At 45.2% G+C, this 19,817-nt stretch overlaps 1 protein-coding gene across 2 annotated transcripts in view; it reads left to right on the top strand.

Annotated features, from left to right (window-relative positions):
• LOC126176724 (galactoside alpha-(1,2)-fucosyltransferase 2-like) overlaps positions 1–19,817 on the top strand; it is a 188,206-nt gene that overhangs the window by 63,737 nt on the left and 104,652 nt on the right. For both annotated transcript variants that reach the window (XM_049923894.1, XM_049923893.1), the window contains 4 exons: positions 81–231; positions 641–739; positions 4,143–4,471; positions 13,381–13,534. In XM_049923894.1, the coding sequence (XP_049779851.1) occupies positions 82–231; positions 641–739; positions 4,143–4,471; positions 13,381–13,534 (732 nt within the window). In that variant the 5' untranslated portion in view covers position 81. The remainder of the gene's footprint in view (positions 1–80; positions 232–640; positions 740–4,142; positions 4,472–13,380; positions 13,535–19,817) is intronic.

Raw genomic sequence — 19,817 nt, 5'->3', positions numbered from 1 at the left:
CGTAACAATTTGGAGACAGGTATCCATCCACTTGAAGCTTGCCAGACCAGCGATGCAGGATTTTCCTTGTCTCCTTGCAGGATGCCGCCACCGACCACGTCATATATTCGCCAAGGTTGGTGGCGCGTGCCAGCCGTGTTGATACCTCTGTTGCTACTGTTGATCGTCAGCTACAATTTAGGAGACACCACACAGACCATCACTGCGTTCGTCAGGTCGCCCCAAATAAAGGTCAGTTCCTTCATGTTGCTTCCATACTTCTGCAAATATTAGCGTCAGCTGTTAAATATTTTATTGTAAAGAGTTAAAACTATTTATCCTCTTACTGTTTTGTCACCAGTCATCTATGTTAACCGTCTTTTGTCTCTTCACTATCAATTGCGAAGTTTTGAGACTTGATCATCAGGGGCTTTAGGTTAGTAATCAGTGTTGTGTACCACCGTAAGTAAAGGAGATAGGGGGCCGGCCGCTGTGGCCGAGCAGCTCTAGGCGCTTCAGTCTGGAATCGCGCTGCTGCTACGGTCGCAGGTTCGAATCCTGCCTCGGGCATCGATGTGTGTGATGCCCTTAGGTTAGTTAGGTTTAAGTAGTTTTAAGTCTAGAGGACTGATGACCTCAGATGTTCCTTGTCTCCTTGCAGGATGCCGCCACCGACCACGTCGTATATTCGCCGAGTTTGGTGGCGCGTGGCAGCCGTGTTGATACCGTCACTGCGTTCGTCAGGTCGCCCCAAATAAAGGTCAGTTCCTTCATGTTGCTTCCATACTTATGCAAATATTAGCGTCAGCTATTAAACATAGTGCTTAGAGCCGTTTGAAAGGGGATGGGCAAAATAATGTGAACAGTGTTAGTAATGGGATGGTTGTGTTTACCGATCAACAACGCAGGTAAGGCACGTGTCGTGCTCGACTGTGCTTGTTCAGTACGGACTAGGCAACAGTGCAGGTTGTTTACGAGTAGTGCACACTTCGTATCTGCATTTAGAAGCCGAGATCGACGTGCAATGGAAGACCTAACAGAGTTCCATAAGAGGGCAGATTGTGGGGACCCCATTAGCTGCAGCATCAGTAATCAAGACGGCCAACTTATTGAATGTTTCAAGAGCAACAGTTTCAACAGTCGTGACAGCCTACACAAAACATGGAAAGACACCATCGTGTAAACGTAATAGTAATAATGACAGAGATAGTCGTATGCTGACGCGAATTGTGCCAAAACAACACAAAACCATGGCGGCTAAAGTGACTTCAGAGCTCAATATCCATCTTCGAGACCCTGTATCTGTCGACACTGTTCGCCGAGAACTCCATAAAGCGAATGTTCATGGACGGCCTGCTACACCGAAATGATAAGTGACGACAACCAACGCAAAGAAGCGTAAGACATGGTGTCAGGAGCATAAATCCTGGACGGATGATCAGTGGAAACATGACATATGGTCCGACAAGTCAACGTTTCCGTTATTTCCAACATCGGGGCGGGTTTACGCCTGGAGAACGCTAAACGAAGCCTACAATCCTGATTGCTTCATTCCAGCTGTTAAGCGTGGAGGTGGATGTTTGATAGTGTGGGCAGCCATATGATGGTATACTGCTGGTCACATCATTACTGCCAAAGTTTATGTAAACATTTTAGATGATCAGGCGCACCCTATGATGGAAATGTTGTTTCCCAACAATAATCCTATATTTCAGGACGATAATGCACCCATTCACATAGTCAGGACAGTACAATCGCGGTATGAGGAGCATGCAACTGAACTGCAGCGACTTCCCTGGCCAGCATAGTCCACAGACTCGAAAATTATCCAACCCTTGTGATCGGTATCGGAGCGTAGACTCCGGAACAGATATCCGCCTCCCTTTTCGCTACAGAAGTCAGAAAAGGTTCTGATCGAAGAGTGGCCTAACATTCTATTGGAGACTATATGCCAGTATTCCAAGAAGAATTGCAACTGTGTTACGAGAAAATGGAGGTCCAACCCCTTGTTAATAAACCATTCCCAAGTAAGTACAGGTGTTCACATTATTTTGCCTATCCCCTGTAGATCCGATTAATGTAATCCAGAATCGTATGGCGTAGTCACCACACGACTCAGTGAGTCGTGGATGCTGCATTAAAGATACCGGATATACTTGTGGTGCTAGTCATCGATTGCTAACCTAAAGCACCCAAAGAGGAACTCTTTGAGCTTCTAAATCGGTAGCAAGCAGACAAAAAAGGAACATAACAAGCAGTCCTTATTCTCCATAGTATAAATTCAGTTCCTTCTGGAATCGATTTGTGTTTAAAAGGTTGAGTACCCTTTATTTATTTTTTAAACCTTTTTTCACCAGTCCTGTGACTGATTTGAAGTGTCTCACAACGGCTACCTCTCCTACGCAAATCTTGTCAATCAGAGCAGCACCTACGCCGAACATCCTCAATTATTTGTTGGATGTGCTCCAAACGCTTTTCTCCCGTACGTTCTTCACCCTTCACGAACTCATTCTAACGCCACGGAAGTTATTCCCTAATATGTTAACACACTGTCGGGCGGCGGGTAACAATCAAATGATCATTACTTTGTTATGTCATTATGAAAAGACTAAGAGTCTGTGCGTGCTTTCCACGTACCTTTGCCATCTACAAGTGCCTGAAAATTATTTTCGCCGTCAGCCAAAATGCGATGGAGAACATACTGACCAGTCTGCAAGTCCCCATTACTCTTTGCGTTTACTGAAATACAATATTGCTATTTTCTCAGCGGGATCGTCAGCTATGACTATAAATAAAATTTTTGAGTTTTACCTGATTGATATATTCTGTAAACGTTCACATGCACAAAATATAAGTCTTAATATTGTAACTAATATCCCTATCGAAAACAGCACTATTAACGGTTCAGAGGTGATCTCTATGGGAAGTTCCAAATAAATTGGTCTATCGCCCTGACTTCTAACCACCAAAAGTTAATTGCTCGTCTTAAAAGTGGAAAATAATCTCGCCACTTGGCACGTGGTTTTGCCAACATAACGGGCGACACACTAAAAGGTACTCCCGTGAAATCAAAGATGGTGCACAGTACTTGCGAGTTCACTTCCTACTTTTACCGAAAACGCATTCAACACTACCCAGCTGCGACGTTATCCGAGGCACAACATACGTGGGCATTTGACTGACGTGGACAATTTGATATCTTGGTGCAAAGCGTTTCCTCCTATTGCATCCCTAACTGTATTTATATAGGGGTGCAGCGGACCGCCAAATGGAACATCTGCTATCAACTGCCCTAGGTGTAGGTAGAAGTATCTAAATGACCCCTTTCTTGGAAATGTATTAATTAATAACTCTGTCGTTTAACAATTTACAATCTCCTTAATTTTCATATCTGACGACCCATGCATGTGCCACACCACAACATCGGCAATTACGACTGAAATGGGCACGTGATCATTGACACCGGATGTTGGTTCAGTCGCAGGACGTTGCTTGGTCAGATGAATCCCGATGCTTTTTCATGACGCCGATAGGAGGACGCGAATTCATCGTCTTCCAGGGTGATAGTTCCTCAACATCTGTACAGCAGGACGAAGACAAGCTCGCGGCGGCTCCATTATGCTCTGGGGAACATTCACGTGGGCATCCATGGGTCCAGTAGGCCTCGCGTAAGGGGCCACGACGATCGACGATTATTGTACAGAGGTTGCAGACCACATACAACCCTTCACGACGATTATGTTTTCTGATGTCAATGGTATGTTTCGACAAGATAATGTGTCATGTCACAGTGGTGAGTTACAATTGATGTGCTGGCCCCACAACTCGCCAGATCTGAACCCGATCTAGCACATCTGGGTTGTGACTGAATGTGGAGTCAAGAGCTGATCGCCTCCCCCTCCCGTATTTATGGGAATTGGGCGATTAGTGTGTGCAGATGTGGTGCCAACTCCCTTCAGTCACCTACCAAGGCCTCATTGATTCCATGCCACGATTCGTCGTTGCTATTATTCGTGCCCAAGATGCAGACATACTCGATTTATGTAGGTGGTCTTACTGTTCTTGCTGATCAGTGTACATACGGCCAGTGTCATCACCATTTACAGGCAATCATAATTGCAGTAATATGTCATATTTAACATCTTATGCTTTATGTATTATAGGTAACAGGAGCCTGCATGGACGGTGTGGTGACAGCGCAGCCTGGTGGCAGACTGGGGAACCTGCTGATGGAGTATGCGTGCTCCGCCGTTTTGGCGAACCGGCACCACCTGCGGCTGGCCATGCCTGCCAGGATCCTCGAGCCACTGTCCGCCATCTTCCACAACCTCAGTGCAGAACCGCTGGGCCGAGTTTTGCAGCAGCCGCCATGTGAAGGAAACCTCACAGAGGAGGGGTTCCTGGACGACCCGAAGCACCAGCTCCTGACGTGGGGATCTGTAGAGAAGACACTGAGCCACCTGAGAAGCAAACACTTGCCACTCATTTTCAAGTGCGTCAAATAAAGTGCCTTCCTATACAGTGTGGTTCGCAGATATTTATAAGGCTTGCCTCAAGTGTAGGGACTACAATGTATCCCTCGTGAGTTCACCTCTTGTGTAAACTACACTCTTTTCACTCTGACCAGGCGGCTCAAGGTCACGTGCCTTTATGCCCACTCTATACGCTCCCCTCTACTTCCTTGCAAGAACACGCTACAGTCAACAGCTTTTGGTGCATAAGCAAGGTACCAACAAGAATAAGCATCGTCGGTGTGTAGAATTAATTCATTACATTTTAGGGAACTTTGTTTCGCATATTAATAAAGGGAAAGAAAAGGAAAAGTTTAAATTTAACCTATCAACGGAAATTATAGCAGGCGGACATCATCTTCACTGTGTAGTCACTGCAACTGTGGTCACTGTCTTCACGTAGACTTATTACAATCTTCTGAATGCATTCATCTCGAAGTTCTTCCTTCACGAATCCTTCTTCGTGCAGTCGCTCCACACGGGCAATACATTTCTGCCAATCTTCTGTTGTTTCGCGTTTAATGGCGTCCTTCAATAATTTTCTCTCTTCTCCATATTTAAATGCACAATTCTTGTTTGCTACTTCTCACTTTATCTTAGCCCATATCAGTTCAATGAGATTATACTGACAGTGATATGAAGGAAGCCATATTACTTCATGTCCCAATTCTGCAGCTAGATCATCAGACTCATAACTTCTCCCGAACAGGCCATGAAGGCCCAACGGTACAGACCGGCCACCGTGTCATCATCCCCAGTCCACAGGCGTCACTGGATGCGGATATGGAGGGGCACGTGGTCAGTACACCCCTCTCCTGGCCGTATGTCAGTTTCCGAGACCGGAGCCGCTACTTCTCAATCAAGTAGCTCCTCAGTTTGCCTCACAAGGGATGAGTGCACCTAGCTTGCCAACAGCACTCGGCAGACTGGATGGTCACCCATCCAAGTGCTAGCCCAGCCCGGCAGCACTTAACTTCGGTGTTCTGACGGGAACCGGTGTTACCAAAGCGGCAAGGCTCATCAAACTCATATCGCCTACAAATGCAGCTGCGATGCCTAACAAGGAAATCAATTCGCCCATCATGTGTGTGGGATCATGGGGTATGCTTTTGCTCTGCAGACATTCCAAAATGTCAGCTTTATTGGAATTTGTGTTGGGAATTTTTTCCTTAAGCATGGAACGATAGTTTGCATTGTTCATGACTATCACACACCCTTCTTCCAGGCTTTGAAGGAGATCGGTAAACCACTCCCCAAATACTACATTATTCATCTCTTGATGATAATCAGCGCTGCTTTTGGACTGAAACACCAATTCCGCCCCTCTATGAAAAGGTATTTGGCCGATCGGGCATGGCACATTATCAGACATGGTCCTTTACCTAAAAGGACATTTAGACCACAGTTTCTGTTAGAATCCTGCCAGATAATAGTTTTTTAAGTGTTGGGTATTCACTATTATCATAAAATTCGTGATCTGAGCAATGGATTTCGTATTTCTGGAAATAATCCAACCCTATGACAGGTTTTTGGTGTGCAATGTTTTTTACTTTGCCCTAGGTCAGCTTCATTTTCGATTACACTTTTATTGGATTCCTCACAGATACGTTGCACTATTCTTACCGAGACCTGACATGCTATCTCTCAAAAAAACACAAACCTATTCCTTGGCAGTTTTCCAGCACTTTGAAGAAATTAAACACCTTATGCCCAGTGTCCTTAGACTGGCGCCTAATACCTCTCAGGCTCGACATCATGCACAGTTTGAATGTAAACGCACAGATTCACTCACGCACTTTTGTTGTATAACTGCAGAAGGCATGGTTACTGCACTGGGAGAGAGTGCAAAAGCTACTGTGGAGGGATGGTCGCGTGGGGTGGGGAGAGCGGGGCAAATGACCTTGAGCTGCCTGGCCGGAGTGAGATCCTCCACGCTCATCGACTAGGAGTTGTAAGGTCTTTGGAAGTATACCCTATTCATGACCTGTTTCTTTTCCTTTTGTTATGTCTGTAAAAAGGCAAGCATCCTTCCTCAATAATTACTTTTGTTTACTTTCTCAGTAAGAACAATTACTTCTCGACTATTACAATTGAATATTATTTTGATAAAATACTCTCGAGCTGCCAGCGGCGTCAAGTGGTTCAATATCCACGAGTTTCTAGCCGAGTACTCCTCGGCCGTTGTCGATTGGTGACTGTCGTTTGGTTTCAATACAGCCGCACTGCCTTCTGTGACGTCACTGATGCTCGATCCAGCGCCATATAAAGCAGCGTATCCGTTGTCGCTCGCTGCGCCAGCTTCAACCTTCCGTCGTGCTTAGCTGCAAAAAAATGGGTCAAATGGCTCTGAGCACTATGGGACTTAACATCTATGGTCATCAGCCCCCTAGAACTTAGAACTACTTAAACCTAACTAACCTAAGGACATCACACAACACCCAGTCATCACGAGGCAGAGAAAATCCCTGACCCCGCCGGGAATCGAACCCAGGAACCCGGGAACCCAGGCGTGGGAAGCGAGAACGCTACCGCACGACCACGAGCTGCGGACGCGTAGCTGCAGGAAGCCACCTTTACTGAGGATGTAGTCATAAATTGTTATCTCGATCGCTTCTATTATTACTCAACCCCAGAAACTACTCGTATTTGTCCGTGTAATTACAGGCGTTTCGCCGAATGTAACACGATTTCCATTTTCTAGAGAGTACTCTGCTACCACTGATTTCTCGTGGTAGTCAAGCGGAAAATATATCTCTCGTTCTAGGCAACGCTGTTTAATAGGACTCACAGTATGTCCGACCTAAAGCTGCCCACACCAACACAGTATTTTACACTGAAGAGCCAAAAAACAGGTATGTCTGCATAATATCGTGTAGCGCCCCCAGGAGCACACTGAGGTGCCGCAACACGACGTAGTATGGACTCGACTAATGTCTGAAGTAGTGCTGGAGGGAACTGACACCATGAATCCTGTAGGGCTGTCAATCTGTAAGAGTATGAGGGGGTAGAAATCTCTTCTGAACAGCACATTGCGAGGCATCTCAGATATGCAAATAATATTCATGTCTTTAAGTGTTTAAACTTAGAAGAGCGTTCCTGGAGCTACTCTGTGGCAACTCTGGACATGTAGGGTGTCGCATTGTCCTACTGGAATTGCTCAAGTCTGTCAGAATGCGCAATGGACATGAATGGATGCAGGTGACTAGATGGGATGCTTACCTATGTGTCATCTGCCAAAGTCGTATCTGGACATATCAGGGGTCCCATATCACTCCAACTGCACATGCCCCACACCATTACAGAGCCTCCACCAGCTCAAATGGCTTTGAGCACTATGGGACTTAACTTCTGAGGCCATCAGTCTCCTAGAACTTAGAACTACTTAAACCTAACTAACCTAAGGACATCACACACATCCATGCCTGAGGCAGGATTCGAACCTGCGACCGTAGCGGTCACGCGGTTCCAGACTGTAGCGCCTAGAACCGCTCGGCCACTCTGGCCGGCCAGCTTGAACATTCCCCTGCGGACATGCATGGAACTGTTGTCAGTAGGGGGACGAGGTCTGTTCTGGCGCATTTTGTTAGTGTAGGTTGCCTACATCACAGGCAGGTATGCACTCAGGGGCAAACCTATTGTTCTCCTTTGATTCACAGGTACTTAACCTATCATTCTCCTTTAATTGACAGGTACATAATCTATTGTTCTCCTTTGATTGACCGCTCCTTAACCCATTGTTCTACTAAAAGGATACTTTCTTTTGATTGACAGGCATTTATCCTATTGTTTCTGCACCCCCTCCACTCCCCTCCCCCCTCAAGAAACCTCCCCCCTCGCTGCTACAGGTACACTTTCAGGTCTGAGTTATTGGAATAGCCCTTCTCACTCTTATCAATTTGATTGACTATTTAATTAAATTGATCAGTTGATTAACCTCTCCCCTTCTGGTAAACCACCTCACCTCCGACCCTCCCTCCTAGTAATTGGTGGGAAAAAGACTCATCACACCCTCCCTCTCAGAAGTTGGTGGGAAAAAGAATCAGTTGATTGGTCATTTGGAGGGAATTCGATTGTAGTGTATGGAATATTGTTTAAATAATTTAAACAATGTATGGAATATTTTCATTTAAACAATTTATGGGATTCAAAGCAATGTATGAAATATATGGAAAATGGTGGCCCTGTGGTAGAGAGGAAGGGTCTCATAACAGGAAATTCAAGGACATATTGTTTATCTATAAACAATTCAGTTTGCAGAGGTTGGAAATCTATTGTTCTTCATTCTCAGCTTTTTGGAAAGATGTAGATGTTGTAAGAAGTAATTTAATGGGGCAAACATGTTGCATAACCTAATGTTTGTCACTGCACTCTGGGTGCCTCAACCAAATGTTTGGCCCTTTGTCAGCACTTAACCTATTGTTCTGTTAACTGGATTTACATGTCACCTCCATAACCTTAAACTATATTACTCCCTTTGATACCATATTAAATTATTAGTTATGTTCTCCCACCATTTTCTTGTACACTTTTCGAATTTCACACGCTTCTGAACGCCATTTCTGGCGCACTCTTCTCTGTCACCCACCCCCACCCTCTTAAACTATTGTACCGCATTTTTCATAAAAATTATGCAAATTAACCTAGTGGTCTGCACCTAACCTGCTCCTCTGCTCCATGTCACACAACCACCCACACCCTCCCGTTAACTTATGTACCACTAACACCATGTTGATATAAAAATTTTATGCAAATTAATTAAATTGATATCCTTCACATGTATGGGGTAGTTTTTTTAACTCCCGGCATCATACTGGTAGGGGAAATCGATGGAATATAGTTTCAACAAAAGATCGCTACTAAACAACACATCCCCACACCTGACACGCGACGTCGACGCCGACAACGCCGCACACACTGCTAGGAGTCGGGAGGCACTACGGTTGCTGCAAAGTGATGAACGCTGGAGTGTGAGCAACTGCCCTCACGCCATTATCGCCTACAGCCAGCAGGTGAAAGTGACGTCTATTTTCGGATATACAGTTAGAATTCTTCGAGTGTTGTACTGACATCACATCTCTATGTAAATAAGAACCAGGTCACCCTCTGGGAGGTGGGGCAATACCTCTCGACCTGTGGTTACTGACATCACAGGTTGTGCTATAGAAATCTGTTCCAATGATTCCTAGAATAGCACGGGGTGCATTGTTCCTAGCGATCCTAACCAACATGTGAGCATGCACGCATGCTTATCTGCCCAGCGTGGCTGATGCATCGCCGCAAAATGTTCGTCCTGCTGTCAACATACATCTCAGAAACGTTAAACGTTCTCACCACTAAAAGCTTTCATCATGTCTGTGCACACTCGCAAAAACACCATTAATCATAGAATCATTCTTCTAAGCACAGACAGGGGGAAATCAGAACAATTATGCAAACAGAATTCGAAGCACTGTCTTACAGAAGAGAAAACTGGCGGGATTTTTTGGTATCCTACAGCTACTGGTCTGGAGATGTCCTAAAGCCACAGTGGTGGATGAGTGACGGCATCCCAACCAGACATGGGTGGTCTGCTTCAACTTGTCTTTGAACACTTGCTTTCTCAGAACGAGTGTTTTGTATCAGAGTAATAAATATACTATGTCAAATCTGTCCCAAATCAAATGGTTCCAAAAATAAATAAAGTACACTCCTTCCTCTCTCCAGCAGCCCAGCGCAGGCTGAGTCATGTTCCCACCATTTTCCCCTCCAGACCACCATCTTGGATTACATCCCAGGAGGGATGACAGTGCCCTCTGGTGGTGGTACTGTGTACTAGGTCAGTTGGACTCCGGAACTCGTGGTGAACGCACTTGATGGTGGTACTGCCTCTAAACTGAAAATAAAGACTTATGTCCATCCTGTCCTGCACAGGCTGAGTCCTTTTTCCGCCAATTCCTAGGAAGAGGTGGCAGTTGGATGACTTAGTTTAGTGGAGGTAGCCCAAGTGCCCTATTTTCCCACCATTTTCTTAGGTTAGTGGAGGTATCCTTGATGTGTTGCATTGTCGTGCTGGAATGTGAACTTCCCGCCATTTTCCAGGGGAGGGGAGGGGGTTATTTTAGTGGAGGTAGCCCAATTGACCTATTCTCCTGCCAAAATTTGAACTTCCCGCCATGACGTCATTGCGACATTGCCACAGTATGGCCGCCATCTTGAATACGCCATTTTGAATAAATTTGCCAACAATGCAATGTGGGGTGGTGCTCTCTTTGTACTACTACTAAGGTCAGTCCATACACTTTCGAGTACATACCTGTCAATGTTCCCCAGCACAACAGTGTACGATCTTGGAGTTCAGCCAATATTGTCAGAAAAGGTGGAACGTACACATTGCCTTTCACTTATCCCCAATGAAGAAAACAAACTGTGAGGTTGGGAGACCTTGCGGACTACCTGAAGGGTGTCAAATCATCCTGGGCACATCGTTCAACCCACCTGTTCGGAAGTTCATTGCTCATATGGCGACGCAGTACTCTATGCCAATGAGGCAGAGCTCCGTCTTGTTGGAATATGAAGTGTGCATTGCAACCAGTCTTGTAACATGTGTAGGTGCATCATATCCGTGAAAGTTTTCCCAGGGAAGAAGTAGGGTTCTTAAACGTTGCTACATGACACAGTACAGAAGACATTCGCCTTTGGAGGACCTCTTTCAATCTCCACTGTAACACTGGGATTTTCCGTACTCCCTGTGAGGTCGCCGTGACGATTCACTTTACCGTTTAGGCAGAACGTCACCTCAGCACTGAACACGTCACCTTCCATTGCTTTCTGGGAACGTCCCTAAAATTCGAATCTAATGGTGCGGCCGTTCGGCCGTAAACGTTGCAGCAGTTGTGCGCGATACGGTTCCTGACGTAATCGCTTCCACAGAATCTTGCACACAGTTGTCTGAGGAATGCCCAGTTCACGACTTGCTCGCCACGTCGATTCGTTTGGGCTACGACGGAATACATCTCGTGCCCTCTCCACTGTTTACTCTTTGGCAGGTGGTGGCCCAGAGCTTTTCCTTTTACGGAGGCAGTTTGTGTCCTTGAACTGTCGATGCTATCGCAGAATACTTTGGTCAGTCAGTGGCTCTATGTTGTACTGTCTTCGGAACGCACGCTGCAAGTTAGTGACGGATTCTGTTCTCACGTACTGCAACACAAAAATTGCTTTCTGTTGATTAGTCACCATTTCGCAAGCTATTATCGCCCTGCCATCTGGTGAGTCAAAATTAAACCTGCAATTACATAAACAAAACTATAAAATATGCTCATTCGATTGGTTATCAGTTATACGGCATTACACACTACTGGCCATTAAAATTGCTACACCACAAAGATGACGTGCTACAGACGCCAAATTTAACCGACAGGAAGAAGATGCTGTGATATGCAAATGATTAGCTTTTCAGAGCATTCACACGAGGTTGGCGCCGTTGACGACACCTACAACGTGCTGAAATGAGGAAAGATTCCAACCGATTTTTCATACACAAACAACAGTTGACCGGCGTTACCTGGTGAAACGTAGTTGTGATGCCTCGTGTAAGGAGGAGAAATGCGTACCATCACATTTCCGACTTGGTTTATCGTATCACGACATTGCTGCTCGCGGTGGTCGAGAACCAATGACTGTTAGCAGAATATGGAATCGGTGGGTTCAGGAGGGTAATACTGAACGCCGTGCTGGATCCCAACGGCCTCGTATCACTAGCAGTCGAGATGACAGGCATCTTATCCGCATGGCTGTAACGGATCGTGCAGCCACGTCTCGATCCCTGAGTCAACAGATGGGGACGTTTGCAACACAACAACCATCTGCACGAATAGTTCGACGACGTTTGCAGCAGCGTGAGCGTGGACTATCAGCTCGGAGACCATGGCTGTGGCTGCATCACAGACAGGAGCGCCTGCGATGGTGTACTCAACGACGAACTTGGGTGCACGAATTGCAAAACGTCATTTTTACAGATGAATCCAGGTTCTGTTTACAGCATCGTGATGGTCGTATCCGTGGTTGGCGACATCACAGTGAGTGCACATTGGAAGCGTGTATCCGTCATCACCATACTGGCGTATCACCCAGCGTGATGGTACGGGGTGTCATTGGTTACACGTTTCGGTCACCTCTTGTTCGCATTGACGGCACATTGAACAGTGGACGTTACATTTCAGATGTGTTGCGACCCGCGGCTCTACCCTTCATTCGATCCCTGCGAAACCCTACATTTCAGCACGATAATGCACGACTGCATGTTGCAGGTCCTGTACGGACCTTTCTGGATACAGAAAATGTTCGACTGTTGCCCTGGCGAGCACATTCTCCAGATCCCTCACGAACTGAAAACGTCTGGTCAACGGTGGCCGAGTAAGTGGCTCGTCATAATACGCCAGTCACTACACTTGATGAACTGTGGTATCGTGTTGAAGCTGAATGGGCAGCTGTACCTGTACACGCCACCCAAGCTCTGTTTGCCTCAATCCCCAGGCGTATCAAGGTGGTTGTTCTGGGTACTGATTTCTCAGGATCTATGCACCCAAATTGCGTGGAAAAGTGATCACATGTCAGTTCTAGTACAATATATTTGTCCAATGAATACATGTTTATCATCTGCATTTCTTCTTGGTGTAGCAATTTTAATGGCCAGTTGTGCATATAAGAAGCTATGAGATGTCAAAACATTAAAATATTCTCTTTCGATTGCTTGTTAGTACAAAGAGGTACAAAGAGGCATTATATACTTGAAGCTATTAAGACGCCAAAATCTGATGAATCATTTGTAATCACCCTGCATTTTGTTATCGGTCGTTTTATGAATGATCTATGCTACTACTAATACGAATCTTCTTATGTTGTGTTTTTTCAGGAGGTACATGATTCTACCAGAGTATCTCGCAACCTCCATGGAATTTTTGCGAGAAGAATTCCGTTTTCGGCCGGAATTACAGAGTGTCGCAAGCGAAAAGTTGCACGGGATTAGACTGGAGACAGCGAGCGCCACTGGCACGAACTACACCCAGGTAACTAAGTGTTTGTAAAGGGAACACTCATATGATTTTACAGTTGGGCGTCCATAGTTTAGATACATAATACATTTTTTTTAGAAACTTAAATCTTCTAAAAAAAACTGCTAGTAGCCGCATTAGCTGTTTATAGTTCCTTTATTTATAGAATCATACACGACTCGTTTCCTGATGATTTAATCGTATCCTCAGGTGTGTACATTTATGAAAAATATAATGAGAATTAGAAAGTATAATAATGCGAAAAAATAATGCAATTAAAGCAGAAAAACAGGGGAGCAAATGCTCACATAACTAATTTAACTATGGTTCATTGAAGATGCACGGTCTCCTAACGTTCGGATGGTGTTCGTGATCTCCCCTCTCATTCCTAATTTCTGTTATTGCCCACAATAAGCAAAGCCTTTTATGATAAATTTGAGAGGAGTGAAGATTATAATAAACTTTCTAGTTTACTTACATTTTCGGTTACAGGTAGCTCCAGTTCTTCTTGTCTAGTCGTCTGATTCTTGAAGCTGAAATTCTCACATTTTAGGTCGTCATGGTTGACTTGATCTAAATAAAAAATGGTTCAAATGTCTCTAAGCACTATGGGACTTAACATCTGAGGTTATCAGTCTTCTAAGCTTAGAACTATTTAAACCTAACTAACCTAAGGACATCACACACATCCATGCCCGAGGCAGGATTCGAACCTGCGGCCGTAGCGGTCGCGCGGTTCCGGACTGAAGCGCCTAGAACAGCTCGGTCACAGCGGCCGGCAATTGATCTAAATAAATTTTAAGATTGTTGTTGCAGAATTTTTGTTGTTACGTTAATATATTTCGTCACATTTTAGTATATCACACAGTCTTTTGAATTTTCACGTTAACAAAGCCGAAATTACGTTATTCGCCCAAAATACAAAAATATTTCCGATCACATCAAAGTCATGCTTAGTATTGTTCACTCAGCGGATATAACCATATTCCAAAGGGTTTACAATTTTTCTTGACAAATGAATTTCTGTTAATTTCGATTATTATTTCATAAACGAATCCAGAAATAAACATAGTAAACAGTACTATATTGCTTAATTAATAATAGAAATCTAAAGTGTGCCAAATAATTCGCAATTTCAAATGTTTCTAAAAAATGATTGTAACTGTACATTCAGAGTGTAATACCGAAAAAAAGTAATTCTTTTTCTTAAATTTTAGGTTGAAATAGAACATATTGTGTATAAAATTATACGAAAGTTTTCAGGAAAGGAGCTGAGGTAATACTGACCTGCCCAAAATACGAAAAATAATACTGGTATCGACAACTAGTGTTGAGGAAAAGTAATGCTAGAAGAGGACATCCAAAATTCCAGTGGGTAGCAGTGTGCATGATTATTGGAGATGGGGTTACTGATCTAAAAAGGAGTTCAAATAAAATCCCGGAAAAAACTGTTTGGAATGAACGTGTTTTGGATGGGGGATGGGTTTTGTTGCAATTTTAATCATTTTTATAGGTCACCCGGCTAATCTTTTTATATTAGGTGACCTAATGTTTGATCGCAGGAAGTTTTTATATTGTACTTTTAATTTTACCTTAGCAGCTCTTAGCGCGAGCCCTGTAATTTCCCTCTACATACTGTTATACTACTCACTGTCTTTCTCTTCTTTAATTTATGTTTTAACAGTCTGCAGCCTTCTGTTGGTACGTAATCGTGATTCTTCTGTCTACATCTTTGCACCCTCTAGCAGCATATTCCCACATTTCTTAGCCGGCCGTTGTGGCCGAGCGGTTCTAGGCGCTTCAGTCTGGAATCGCGCGAAACGGTCGCAGGTTCGAATCCTGCCTCGGGCATGTATGTGTGTGATGCCCTTAGGTTGGTTAGGTTTAAGTAGTTCTATTTTCTAGGGGACTGATGACCTCAGATGTTAAGTCCCATAGTGCTCAGAGCCATTTGAACCATTTTGAACCACACTTCTTGTTCTTGTTGGCCACCTCTCTACGGAAGATGCCACGCTCTGGCAGTTTCGATAACACCACGTCAAGTGGGCTGTTTGGTGGCCCGGCCTTCCTCCTTCACGCAAAGTCACGTCTCCACCAAGTGCCTTTTGCGGTCATCCGTTGATTTTTCGTCACTGCTGAGTCTTCATATTTTTCTTTCCAACGTATGTTCATTCCGTATACTTTTCTTCCGGGGACTTTATTCGGACTTCTTTGTAGATCACTGCCCGTGACTCACAGCGCTCATGTACCTGCTACCCTCCGAAATTTTGGATGTTTCATTTTGTAACCATCCAATTTAAGCGGCTCTGACAATTCGAACCTCATCCAAACGTTGGGAGACCGTTTGTCTTACACTGAAAAGTCAAAGAAACTGGTATTGGCATGCGTATTCAAATACAGAGATAAGTAAACAGCCAGAATACGGCGATGCCGTCGGCACCGCCTATGTAAGTCAACTAGTGCCTGGCGCAGTTGTTAGATTGGTTGCTGCTGCAACAATGACAGGTTATCAAGATTGAAGTGAGTTTGAACGTGGTGTTATAGTCGGCGCACGAGCGATGGGACGCAGCATCTACGCGGTGGCGATGAACTTGGGATTTTCCTGTACAACCATTTCACAAATGTATCGTGAATATCAGGAATCCGATAAAACGTTAAACCTCCGACATCACTGGGGCTGGAGAAACCTCCTGCAAAAAACGGGACCAACGACGACTGAAGAGAATCTTTCAGCGTGACAGAAGTGCAACCCTTCCGCAAATTGCTGCAGATTTCAACGCTGGGTCATCAACAAGTGTCAGTATGCAAACCATTCAACGAAACATCATCGATATGGGCTTTCGGAGGCGAAGGTCCACCCGTCCACCCTTGATGACTGCACGACACAAAGCTTTACACCTCGCGTGGTCCCGTCAACACCGACATTGGACTGTTGATTGCAAACATATTGCCTGGTCGAACGAGTCTCGTTTCAAATTGTATCGAGCGGATGGATGTTTACGGGTATGGAGACAACCGTATGAATCCATGGACCCTGCATATCAGCAGGGGACTGTTCAAGCTGGTGGAACGTCCATAAACGAACTCTGACAGATGACGATCAGCATCCTGTCTCATCACCTGCATCAGCTCATGTCCATTGTGCATTTCGACAGACTTGGACAATTCCAGGAGGACAATGCGACACCCCACACATCCAGAATTATTACAGAGTGGCTCCAGGAATACTCTTTTGAGTTTAAACACTTCCGCTAGCCACCAAACTCCTCAGATATGAATGTTATAGTGCATATATGGTATGCCTTGGAACGTGCTGTTCAGAAGAGATCTCCACTCCTTCCGACTCTTACGGATTTACGGACAGCCCTGCAGGATTCATGGTGTCAATTCCCTGCAGCAATACTTCAGACGTTAAATGACACGTCATGTTGCGGCACTTCTGCGTGCTCGCGGCGGCCCTACACGATATCAGGCAAGTGTACCAGTTTCTCTGGTTCTTCAGTGTATAACCCGTTGGTAAGTTAGGTCAGTGAGAGTTTGGAATGAAATTTTCACTCTGCGCCGTAGTGTGCGCTGACGTGTTCTACCGACTAAGCTACCCAAGCACGATTCACGACCTGTCCACACAGCTTTTCTTCCGCCGGTACCTCGTCGCCTAGCTTCCATTATCCTTTCCGCCAGGAGTGCTGGTCTTGCAATGTCCGCAGTAGAATTTCTGTGAAGTTTGGAAGCTTTACGACGAGGTATGTGTGGAAATGAAGCTGTGACGACAGCTCGTGCGTCATGCTTGGGTAGCTCAGTCGGTAGAGAACTTGTCGGCGAAAGGCACAGGTGTCGAGTACGAATGTCGGTCCAGCACACAGTTTTAATCTACCAGGAAGCTTCATGTGAGTATTTTTTCTTCCGTTTTTCTGATTTAATTGCCTTATTTTTCCCCATTATTATACTTCCTAATTCTGATTATATTTGCCATAGTGTTTATACAGAGGGCGCGATTAAATCATGGCGAAACCGGTCGTGTATGACCCTATAATAAAAGAGCTATTAGCAGCTGATGCAGCTAGCAGAAGTTTTTTTTAGAAGATTTTAATAGTTTTTTTTTAATTTGAATATTTCTGTTATCTGTAATTGACACTTCTTCGCACATTAAAACTGTTTCGAACAGGGACCCGAACCTGTGACCTGTGCCTTTCGTGGGCAAGAGCTGTGCCGATCAAGTCATCCAAGCATCCCACATTCCACTGCTAAGAGTTGTACTTCCGCCTCTTCTCCTGCCTTAAAGACTTCACAGTTCTTCTGCATGCCTTGAGGGAGTACCTCTCCCGGAAAAAAGGATACGCTGGAGAAATGACTTAGTCATAACTTAGATGATTGTTTGCAGAATAAATTTTCACTCTGTATTGTAACTTGCGCTGATTTCAAACTTGCTGACAAATTAAAATTGTCTGGAGGCCTGGAGTTATGCTTATCGCCGGCAAGTGATCTACGCACTGAGCTATCCAAGTACGACACGTGACCCGCGATCCTAAGAGAAGAAATACAATCGGAAGAAGAGCTGTGAGGGCGGGAAGCGATTCGTGCGTTGATATCTCAGTCGACAGAGCAACTGCCCGCGAAAGACAGAGGTCACAGGTTAGGGTGCTGGCACAGCACACAGATCTAATCCATCAGACAGTTTGGAATCAGCGCACACTGCGCTAGGGAGTGAAAATTCATTCTGAGAGAGCTTTAACTGTTCTGTGCCTGCCGGCGTTCCCCGTTTCCACCTATTAGGCCGATCAGCGGCAAACAAAGCAGTGCAAACAACTAGCTAAAACAGTATCCAACGGCAAACCACTTTCAATCTGGCACACAGATGGTGCTGATATCCATAAGGTAGTCTGTTTATGTGATTGGAACGTTTACGAGTAGGACTGTAGTTGATACTCCAAAGCTGAATAAAAACAGCCTCATCGAGCGAGGTGGCGCAGTGCTTAGCACACTGGACTCGCATTCGGGAGGACGAGGAATCATACCCACGACTGGCCAGCCTGATTAAGGTTCAAATGGTTCAAATGGCTCTAAGCACTATGGGATTTAACATCTGAGGTCATCAGTGCCCTAGACTTAGAATTACTTAAACCTAACGACATCACACACATCCATGCCCGAGGCAGGATTCGAACCTGCGACCATAGCAGCAGCGCGGTACCGGACTGAAGTGCGTAGAACCGCTCGGCCACAGCGGCCGGCCTGATTTAGGTTCTCCGTGATTTCCCTACATCGCTTCAGGCGGATACCGGGATGGTTCTTTTGGAAGGCCACGGTCGACTTCCTTCTCCATCCTTCCCCAATCCGATGGGACCGATAACCTCGCTGCTCGGTCCCCTCCCCAAACCGAACAAACATCCATCCAACCCAAAACAGCTTCTGGCCACTAAATATTTATTTCTGCATAATGGATTTTAAACGCTGTCGATTCTACTTCAGCTGCTCTGATGACAGGTATCACATTAGTTTCCAGTCACTGCTGCGAGTGTTACAAAAATACTGATTTGTGGTGTCTATTGTGCCGGACATGTCCGACAGACCTGACATCACTAGAGATACAGCAGCCGTAAGGAAACTGTATTACGAGATATCAGGATTTCATCCACCTGCAGGCACTGAAATAAATGAATGGCGAAGGTCGGAGACCTGTGTCGAACCGGGACTCAAACCCATATGCTCTGCTTCTCTAGAAAGGTTTCCTTAACCACCTTGACGATCCGGACACAAGTTCTGTCTGCCCCAAATTCTCGGGTTCGCAAGACATGGAGCATCCACTCTGAAGGTACAAAGAGCCGAACTCACTCATGTAAAGGGCGTTTGTAAATTCGTTATACAAAAGTAACCTCCAATTTTGAAAAGGGTAAATAATGTGCAGAAATGTATGATACAGCACAGAATGCGGTATATCTTCAAGTTTTATTCCCGCCTAAGAGTGCTAGATCCCTTACATGTAAATTGAGGGTGGAGTAGGGGAGAAGGGGATATAGGAAAGGAAACGGAAGGGATCACTGCTGTCAACTGCATCGGGACATTACGTAGAATCGGAGGCGACGTGTTAAAATGTGTACTGGACCAGGATTCGAACCCGGGATCTCCAGCTTACTAGGCAGGTGCGTTACCCATAGCGCCATCTGGGACATAGTGTTACTGCTACTGCACGGGCTACCTCGGCACGCCTCCTGGCTGACCCACATTCCCACCAAGTGCCACCTACCCTGAGCCACTGCCCATTTTCTCCATGCTCTCTACTCTGAGATTCCTGTAGGAG

Source organism: Schistocerca cancellata, chromosome 3 (assembly GCF_023864275.1).
Source record: "Schistocerca cancellata isolate TAMUIC-IGC-003103 chromosome 3, iqSchCanc2.1, whole genome shotgun sequence".
Taxonomy (NCBI): domain Eukaryota; kingdom Metazoa; phylum Arthropoda; class Insecta; order Orthoptera; family Acrididae; genus Schistocerca; species Schistocerca cancellata.
The sequence above is the reverse complement of the archived record's forward strand: the minus strand, read 5'-3'. Positions and strand labels throughout refer to the sequence as shown.